Here is a 10455-nt window from a genome sequence, read left to right as displayed (position 1 = left end):
AAGAAAATCATGAGAAGAATGTTTTGAGTCTAATCAGTACTTAATTAGCCATAAGTGCTACAGTACCAACATATGCTAATGATGAATTAATTAGACTTAAAAGATTTATCTCGCAGTTTTTAGCCGGAATCTGAAATTTGTTTTACAATTAGACTACGTTTAATACTTTAAATGTGTGATAAAAATCCGGTACGATGTTTTTACAAAATTATTTTGCAAACTGAGCACACGCGGAGTATAATTTTTTTAGTGCTGCAGGGAAGTTTCCGTTGCCCGGTTGTGTAGCGAATCAGGCCTTGTTTAGTTCCCAAAATTTTTTTTCCAAAAACATCACATCAAATTTTTGGACACCTAAATAAAGCATTAAACATAGATGAACCAAAAAACTAATCGCACAGTTATGGAAGAAATCTTAAGACAAATCTTTTAAGCCTAATTAGCTCATAATTAGCTATAAGTGCTACAGTAAACAACATGTGCTAATGACGGATTAATTAGGCTCAAAAGATTCGTCTCGCGGTTTCTATGCTAGCCGTGAAATTTGTTTTTTCATTCGTATCCGAAAACTCCTTCCGACATCCGATTAAATATTTGATGTGATACTTCTTCTAAAAAATTTCTCCATATAAACACCATCTTAGTGATCCATTTTGTTGGTTGGTTGACAGATCGAATGACAATGTCGGCTGTCAGGCGCCCTTCCCTTGTATCATCAGGTTGGCAGCGACAGACTGAACAGGGCACATCCATCTAAAACCACCGAGATCTGAATATCTGATACTATCATGTAATTACTCCTTTTTCTTGTCATGAAGGAATTTTAGAGTATTTTCGTACGAACTGAGCTAATCCCTACAAAATCCCAGTAAATTTCCATACGAAAAATTATAGCTTTTCCCTACTTGTGCAGTGAGTAATGCTATATAGTGCATCGCGAGTTTGCAGATCAAAGAGTAGGAATCAATCAGAACAAGGCAGCATGGGGGGGAACCGATCGATCGAGCTGCAGATTGGGAATGGTTCCTTACGTCCTCCACTCCTCCCCGGCCATGGCAGCTGAAGAACGGATTAAATAACAAGCAGCATCGTAGCGTATGATTCTCCTACTCGTGCGTACTATTGGAGCAACAGGAGTTTATATATTTTTTTTTGTGAAGCCCGAGCAGGAGTTAATAATGGCTGGACCCTCGCTGCTGTGTCCAAGCAAGGTACAGCAGGAAGCAGCATTGAACGTGAGCACATCTGAATCTGACGATGCTCGATGCTGCCCTCCTGTATGCTAGTCCCGATTCGATGCGATGCGTGTTCTTGTTCCTCTCTGAGATGCTAAATGCTGGATCTGTCAGTGAAGTGAGCAAACCAAGCCATCAAAGAGATTAATTATATCGTCTGGATAGACAGTGAAAAAAAAATCCCAAGTCTGAGCTCTGAAATCTGAAGAAATAACAAGGGAAGAGGGGGAAACCACGCATGGATATCTTCAGACATGAGAAGGGTTAATCAAAGGTTATCTCTAATCCTCATGTGAATCGCGTGGGCAATGGGCATGTACTAGTAATAACTAAGAATCTACTACCAATGCCGTAGCACTGTATGATCAGCATAATTGTTCAGGATTTACTGACCAAGTGGTGACATGATGGTACTAAGTAGGGATTTACTGAATCTCAATAGACTTGTAGACACTCCAAAGGGGAAACAAATTGCCCCGGTTACTCGGATGCAATGGAGGAGATTGACTCTTCTTATCATCGTATTCCATCTCAGCCAGGTCAGTGTAGCTCGTGCAGCTGTACTGGTACACGAGCTCGATAGCTTTCCTGCATCTCACAAGGGCCAAGTTGATGATGCACCAGCAAACAGAAATACAGAGAAGAGAGGGGGCCCGTCACATCACACCAGTTCAGTAGAAGCAAATTGCATGATTAGCAAGGTGCAGCTTCGGAGTAACAGCTCGAGCTTCCCAGGTTCTGTAACGTGCGTAGAGATTCGATTGGCATTTTGCCTTTCTTCTTTATTTATTTTCATTCAGCTATCATGGATGGATGTCGTAAACGAAACTTGTCCCCACCTGTGGCAAGTTGGGCACTTTCAGATCTGATCTTGGTTTGTTTCTATATTGGTTTTTTTCCTGATCATGTGTTCTGTCTTTCATGGGTGGCCTCTGCCTGCTCCTTTCTACAGATGTCCCTGACAATGCATTGTTCAGAAACCAGAAGAGAGGAGAGTGCTGCAGCCATACGGGTTTGATAGCAAAAATAGAATGTGCGTCTAGTGCTTCGTAACAAGGAAGCATAATGTGATTTTTCTGTTCTTTTCTGTCTTATATTTTCAGTTTTTTTATAAATCCTAATGATCTGCCCATGTTTCAAATAGGACGATTGTTTGCCTTTTTCATGAAAAAACAAACGATATATTTATAAAAGAAACATAATTTGTAAACAAAACATTTATATGTGTATTCTTAGCGATATAAAGTCTAGACTGAAAAATAAACTTCGGTGACCCCCCAAAAATCAACTTTAAATTAAAAGTTAAAAATTCAAATATTAACTTATAAGTATAAACAAAAACGAAAAAATGTGGGCGACGCTCTGTCTCCAAAGGATCAACTTTCGAGAATGAATATTGATAATTGGGTGGGTGTTCAGGTTATCCCAAAAAGTTCATTTTTTTTTCTGGACGTAGGGAGTATACCCATTGATCTACATGGGTTTGGCAACCAGAATAGCATAGCTTTCTTTGTGTTGAAATATTTCCTTTTTGGCTGTATTGATCTTTTGACTTCTTTGTAACAGCTGAAATGAACTGTTCTGAAAATGGGTAAATAACTCATCTGCTTTTCATGGCGACGGTCCTCTTCTCATAACAAAATCGAATATGAAATCTACCTGCAATATGTAGACTTTAGTATACAATATGGAAGGTCTCAAACATTCAGTAACCGTGCCACATGGATCCAGCAATGTGCAATCCAAGTTTGACTAAACAAGACGATGTTGTTGCACATATCCTACCAAACATGATCCCACTATATATCTTCTATAAATTCCTTAAGCATGTTAATCATATATAATCATGAAATCTCCAAGCAAAACCAAGTGGCCAGCATACTCAGATCTAATCTCCCCTTCAGTGCTTTCTTCTCTCTCAAATAATTTTGCTGAAAACAGGTACTGTCACAGATCCTTTGTTTGATCTTGTTTTCTTCTGACTGGATCTCTTCAGTTTGTTATTCCTCTTCTGCTCGGACCAGACCTCACAAAAGTATTTTTTTTATACTTGCATTTCTCCCCGAAAAGCTAATTTTGGGAGGTTTTTTTGTTTTGTCTTACCATCTCCAGCTTTCTGTCTTGTTTGCCTTTCTGTCAAAAGTTTGGCATTTCCTTTTTGGAATTGTTTTACCTTAGGATATATCTCTGCCTTTATTACTACGTCCATACCAAAAAATAGCAACTTATAAGTTTTGTCAATATCTCTAACTTTATTATACCAAAATAGAACAACTTATAAGTTGTGAATCTGCAAAAGCATTTTCTCTAGATTCATAATTAGAAATGCTTATGTATTGAGATAGAGGAGTAATAAATTTGCTTGTCTGCCCAAACTTTTTGGATAAGCACTTATCTCGATTTATAGTTAGAAATGATTGTATTTTTAGGTTAGAGAGAGTAATTATTTTGCCTCTCTGTCCAAAGTTTGGCATTTCCTTTCCTGTTTTCCTGGCCTTGCCACATACTCCTTTCTACCTCATTAATTATTGGATCAGACAGAGTACAATCCTACAGATTCAGACAGATGGTAGCCGGGAGAAACCACATTCTGAAAACGTCTCATGCTGCATGCAGCACTGATGATGAGAGTAATAACCCACTTTTACTGTGCCTCCTACTACGTGTTTTGGGGTCGGTATAAGTGCTGGCTAAACGGTTGGGGGGGCAGTGTGGTGGGCACGTCAGAATTCCATGTTCTCCCCCCCCCCCCCCAAAAAAAATTTATTCTTTTTGACGTTTCTTTAGTATCGTCATGTAGGGGAGAACAGTATAACTACTGTTCGGGTGCAACAGGAAAAAAAACCGAAGAACATTCTCAGAAGTCACTGGCTCACCGGCTTTAATTTGCCTGCAACATCATCAAGAAAACGTTCGTTTGCACCAAGAACGCGAGGTGAGCGAGTGATTTGCATTCACCAGCAATGCACAAACTAAACTAAAATGAGAGTAGAAGCAGTACCAAGATCTTGATGATGATGCGGTAGGAAGGATGAGCAATGGTGGAGCAAGCAAGGGCAACGTGGTGGCAGAGCAGTAACGAAACCAACCCCCCGGGGGCGGGGACCCCGGTCGCCACCGACAGCGCCCGGCCGGCTCCGCTCCACGCAACGAATCAATCAGCCGGCCCCCGACGTGCCCGCCCGCACCTCACGTGTCCCGTTGCATTCGCTCGGCTGATTAAGCCCGCGTTTATCTGTTGCTTAAATGGAGCAGTAACCCGCCAAGAAAGCCGAAGCATCGGAACCGCCAATTGGCCCGATCCCGAGAGCTCCACTGTGTTCCCTCGCTTAATTAATTGTGTTGCTGTTCGCTAAGACTGCTCCGGCGGATTAGTTAATTAAGCTGAGCAGCAGCAGAGCAGCATAAAGGCCGTCGTCCCGTACTTGCTACTCCAGCTGGAGGGAGCGCGAGGAGGAAAAGGAAAGAGGAGAGGGAAAGATTGGATTTTTAATTTTCTCTCTTTTTTTGTGTGAGGGTGGAGGTGGCGGTAATCATAGGGGAGTGTATAAAGAGCAGGTTTGTCTGGAGCTGAGGAGAGTTGGATCCCCTCCGCGACGACGTGGTGAGCTGTTTGTTTGTTTGTTTGTTTGTTTCCTCTTGGGCTCGCCGCCGCCGCCGCCGCCGCCGCGTCCGTGGGGGAAGGGATCGTCGTCGTGGGTGGGGGTGTGTTTGATGAGGAGGTGAGGTGGGGGTGAGGAAGGAAGAAGAGGTGGCATTTGGGTTTGGGTGGGGTGGTGGCAATGGCGAGGTGGTGGGGAGGGGAGGGGAGGGGAGGGAGCGGGACGCCGGTGGTGGTGAAGATGGAGAGCCCGGAGTGGGCGATATCTGAGGTGTCGGCGGCGGCGGCGGCGCCGGGGTCGCCCGCGGCCGGGGGGAAGGCGGGGCGGGGCAAGAACGCGCGGCAGATCACGTGGGTGCTGCTGCTCAAGGCGCACCGGGCGGCGGGGAAGCTGACGGGCGCGGCATCGGCGGCGCTGTCCGTGGCCGCGGCAGCGCGGAGGCGGGTGGCGGCTGGGAGGACCGACTCCGACGACGCCGCCGCCGCGCCGCCCGGGGAGAGCCCCACGCTGCGCACGAGGTTCAACGGCTTCCTCCGCGCCTTCCTCCTCCTGTCCATGCTCCTCCTCGCCGTCGACGTCGCGGCGCACATCCAGGGCTGGCACCTCGGAGGCGCCGTCCCCGACCTTCTCGCCGTCGAGGGGTTCTTCGCCGCGGCGTACGCGTCCTGGATGCGCGTCCGCCTCGAGTACCTCGCGCCGGGGCTGCAGTTCCTCGCCAACGCCTGCGTCGTGCTCTTCTTGATCCAGAGCGCCGACCGCCTCATCCTGTGCCTCGGCTGCTTATGGATCAAGCTCAAGGGAATCAAACCCGTGCCTAAGGCCGGCGGCGGCAAAGGGTCGGACGACGTCGAGGCCGGCGCCGACGAGTTCCCAATGGTCCTCGTGCAGATTCCAATGTGCAACGAGAAGGAGGTGAGCTGCGAGAACAAACATAATTCCAATTGTTTGCGTGATTTGTTGCTTCGGCATTTGCGCAAGGTTGCATTTTTAGGATTGGGCGTTGAGTGCCATGGCCGCATGTGGTTGCAGTGACCGAAAGATTCGGTTTTTGAACTGTAATTGGGGAAACTCAACAAGTGGATAGGAATAATTCTAAGATTAGATTAGGGTATCTTGGTCGTAGTGCCACTGAGGCAAAACTTGTCTGCTATACTAGAGTGTTGGGATTGGGATGATGGTTACATGTTGGGTGCCCCTTTTGATTCTTGTCCACAACTCCAAGAGTAGATCATCACTACATAATCTACATTCTGGGATGGGTATTCCTGATATGAAGTGTTTGGTCGGTTGTAGATTTGATTTTGGAATTTGAATATTTGAAAAAGAAAAATGTTTAGATTCCTTTGTTGGGGGAATGAGGGTTTGTAGTGTTTTTAGATCACACTTTTATGTGTTCAAAGTTTTGTACCTTTTCCTTTCCAAAGTTCAGCTCTTGTCATCAAAACATAAAAAGGAATAATGTTATAGTACATAACAGATATCAGATTTTATATTGATGTAAGCTTGGGGATAACATTAACAGAATACTCATGTTAAATAGTACTAAACCAAGTATTTTTTTACTAATCTGAACAATTACTGTAAAACCTCAATTAAATTTAGCTTATTCCTTTTAATTTCTATCTTTGCAGGTGTACCAGCAATCCATTGGTGCTGTCTGCAACCTGGATTGGCCAAGGTCAAACTTCCTGGTACAAGTACTAGATGACTCTGACGATGCTGCCACCTCTTCTCTTATTAAGGAGGAGGTGGAGAAATGGCAGCGAGAAGGTGTCCGCATATTGTACCGACACCGGGTGATCCGTGATGGCTACAAGGCTGGAAATCTCAAGTCAGCCATGAACTGCAGTTATGTCAAAGATTATGAGTTTGTTGTTATCTTTGATGCTGATTTCCAACCACAGGCAGACTTCCTAAAGCGAACTGTTCCCCATTTCAAGGTATAGCTGAAATATTTCTGATGCTGTGGTACATTCTCTATCTGGGTCTAAAGCTATGAAAATCCCATTTCCTGACTAGTTGTGTGTTGGACCTCCAGGGCAATGAAGATGTTGGATTAGTTCAAGCAAGGTGGTCTTTTGTAAACAAAGATGAGAACTTGCTAACTAGGCTGCAAAACATTAATCTGTGCTTCCACTTTGAGGTGGAACAGCAGGTTAATGGGGTTTTCCTCAATTTCTTTGGGTTCAACGGAACTGCAGGCGTGTGGAGAATTAAGGCACTTGAGGACTCTGGAGGATGGATGGAGAGGACAACTGTGGAGGATATGGATATTGCTGTCCGAGCACATCTCAAGGGGTGGAAGTTTCTGTACATTAATGATGTTGAGGTACTTGCCTGCATTTCCTCGTGGCTTTTGGGCATTCTTTTGTGTTGAAATTTGTACTGACGATCCAAATTGTTGCACACAATTATCCTTTCAGTGCCAGTGTGAATTGCCAGAGTCATATGAAGCATACAGGAAGCAGCAGCATCGATGGCATTCTGGTCCCATGCAGTTGTTTAGACTCTGTTTTGTTGACATCATTAAATCAAAGGTATGGACCTTTTTTTATAGGTATATTCCAAAAGCTATTTTTGACAGCAAACTGTGAGGATCCCATTTCCCACATTGTTAGGTTCATTCCTTGTTTTCTGTTGATAAGATTTTGGCTGCATTCAGTAGGATAACTAGCACAATTAGTTGTTTTGCCAAGAAGCATCAGAAAGATGCATACGTATTACCAGTGCATGCGTATTTACATGGGAAAACACCAAACAGTTATTTACATGAACCTTTGTTCTACTTGAAGTTTTATAAAATAATTATAGAGCATAAACTTCATAGGCTACTTATTGCTTCACTAGTAAAATGGACCTGCAGCTCATCTAGTCAAATGTCTCATGACATCAACATTAAGACTAAATAGCTTCATTTGGGAAAATAAGGACTGGGTATAAATAGAAGTACTCTGCAAGTAAATTGGCTACCTGCAGATCGTTGATGCTGTAGAGTAACTCCATTTGTATCAAGGCAGCAACAATGGACTTTGAAATTTTACACTAACAAAGCTTTTATCAATGTTTTCACATGTCTGGTCGATGAAACTGTACAAATCTATTTTTTTTAAAATTATTGTTTGGTTGCTAACTTTACTTACCTCAATTGCAGATTGGAGTATGGAAGAAGTTCAACCTCATCTTCCTTTTCTTTCTCCTCCGCAAACTCATTTTACCCTTCTATTCCTTCACACTTTTCTGCATCATCCTTCCCATGACAATGTTTGTTCCTGAAGCTGAGCTCCCTGCATGGGTTGTGTGCTACATTCCAGCAACCATGTCCTTGCTGAACATCCTCCCAGCCCCCAAATCTTTTCCATTCATTGTTCCCTACCTTCTGTTTGAGAATACCATGTCGGTGACGAAATTCAACGCCATGATTTCTGGCCTGTTCCAGCTTGGGAGCGCCTACGAGTGGGTTGTCACCAAGAAATCAGGCCGTTCTTCCGAGGGTGATCTTGTTGCTCTTGTTGAGAAGCAGCCTAAGCAACAGAGAGTTGGGTCTGCACCCAATCTTGATTCCCTAGCGAAGGAGTCTCGTCCTAAAAAGGATTCGAAAAAGAAAAAACACAATAGGATATACCAGAAGGAACTAGCACTCTCCTTCCTTCTATTAACAGCAGCTGCTCGAAGCCTGCTCTCAGTGCAGGGCATACATTTCTACTTCCTTCTGTTCCAAGGGGTCTCATTCTTGGTTGTTGGTCTTGATTTGATTGGCGAGCAAGTCGAGTGATAGAATACAAGGGGTATAATCGGTTTCTTTTTTCTTTGGTGGGTGATATGGAATCAAAGATCACTTCTGGTAAAGGGAAAATGATACACAATTTGATGCAAACACAAGAAGCTCTGCTCCCATTAGTAGGGGGGGCGGGTTACAGTTCATCGGGGACACTGAATTATTGGGGTGTAGATATATGGCTTTGGACTCGGCCTGCAATGATGGTGGTCTCATTCTTTTGTAAGAATTTTCAGTGGTTAGAATGGGTTCTTTCTACTTACCTGACAGTTTACCTTCAAATGGAGACACTGTTATTTTAAATGTACTCTGCCCTATTACTACGAATGCATACTGTGGTACTTGTTCAACAGTACACCTTTGGAAACCTTTGGATGAAATATAGTATTGAGAACCCAGCAATGAAAAATGTGTTCTGTATCACTGTATGCATGTATTTTTGTGAATGCAATGTTGCAAGTATGAAGTATGCATGGGATTCGAGGAGTATCATGTGCCTGATACGCATGAAAGCTGTATGGCTGGGTTACTATAATTCAGTACTTCTACCCCTGTAATCTACATTCAGACTTTCAGTGTCGAAGTTCTGTTTGAGTTCTGTTGTGTCACTGTCCTGACGAGGACAACTAAGCTTAAATACTGGGGTTTGTCTCTTGCATTTGCAACAGTCCATGTGGATGCAAATAGGGGTATTTACTGCATGATTATTGTCCTGCATCATCTTGATGCAGATATGACATATGCTGTGGCCTTCCACTTGCTGTATGTTATGATATTGTACTAATGGTAATTAACGTGTCCTCCACTTGCAGTGCGATATTATACTTCTGTTAATCAAGTATTCCGCAAATGAGATTTATACCCTAATCTATCAGTCACCGTTCACAAAAATTAGTCACGGAAAACAAAAAATAGAATCAGATTAGAAATACAAGTTCAGGATTAAAAATAAAGAAAAGCAAAAAAGAGTCCACGTGTAAAAATAAGTAATACTAAGCGAAAGAATCGACTTATAAATACAAAAATTTAGAAGTACCTAGTAGTCCATTTATAATTGTAATTTGGAAATACCTAAAATTGTTTCAAAAAATCCATTAAAATAAGTAAAATTAAGAGAACGAGTCGACGTATAAATACATTTAGAATCTAAAATTTGGATTAGAAATAAATATTATGTAAAAAAGATTTTATGGATGAGTGCATTTTAAGAATACAAGTAAAAATTAAAAAATAAGGCTATATACATAGAATATAATTTAAAAAAATCTTAAATTCAAATTAAAAAATAAAAATAATCAATATCAAGATAAAAATCCATATATAATTCAATTTATAACGATACTAGTTGTGCACTAGTTCCTCAAATCTCTTCTGAAAATCCTGTAAAGCTGGCCAGCCGATCGTGTTTGATGACACCTTTGAGATATATGGCAGTAACCACAAACGTGGTACAACTTGTTGATCCAAATGATCCAGCTCGAGAGATCGAGCTCGTTGCTCTAGTTGATCTGTCACAGGTCTCAAAGGGCCCTCTCCTTGTTTCCCCGGGAGAAATCACATCGTGGCCTTGGCCTGCGTACGTAACTGCGTATCCTCCCGTTGTAGTATGTGTACAACTGGACAGCGATGTCTCATCTGCCTGCCTGCCGGTTGGGTTGCTGCTGTGCTGCCTGCGTCTGCGTGGTGCGTGCCGTACGTACGTCTGTCTTGGCGTTCGTTTGCGCCGTCGCGCTCGTACTCGCAGGGTGCGAAACCGACAGAAAGTGAGCTGAAAGCGTCGTGCTACATCTTAGTACGTACTTACTCTGTTTCATAGCGTAAGATATTTAACCATTTTTTTTATAAT

General features: G+C 42.9%; 1 protein-coding gene across 1 annotated transcript; it reads left to right on the top strand.

The window, feature by feature from the left end:
* Positions 1 to 5014: 5014 nt before the first annotated feature.
* On the top strand, positions 5015 to 9419 carry LOC102700396 (probable xyloglucan glycosyltransferase 1). Its single transcript, XM_006646296.3, has 5 exons — positions 5015 to 5746; positions 6466 to 6774; positions 6873 to 7163; positions 7258 to 7371; positions 7986 to 9419. Exons 1-5 carry the CDS (start codon positions 5015 to 5017, stop codon positions 8604 to 8606), a joined length of 2067 nt encoding a protein of 688 aa, XP_006646359.2. The 3' UTR covers positions 8607 to 9419.
* The last annotated feature ends 1036 nt before the right edge of the window (positions 9420 to 10455 follow it).

This window comes from Oryza brachyantha, chromosome 1 (genome assembly GCF_000231095.2).
Source record: "Oryza brachyantha chromosome 1, ObraRS2, whole genome shotgun sequence".
Taxonomy (NCBI): Eukaryota; Viridiplantae; Streptophyta; class Magnoliopsida; order Poales; family Poaceae; genus Oryza; species Oryza brachyantha.
The sequence above is the reverse complement of the archived record's forward strand: the minus strand, read 5'-3'. Positions and strand labels throughout refer to the sequence as shown.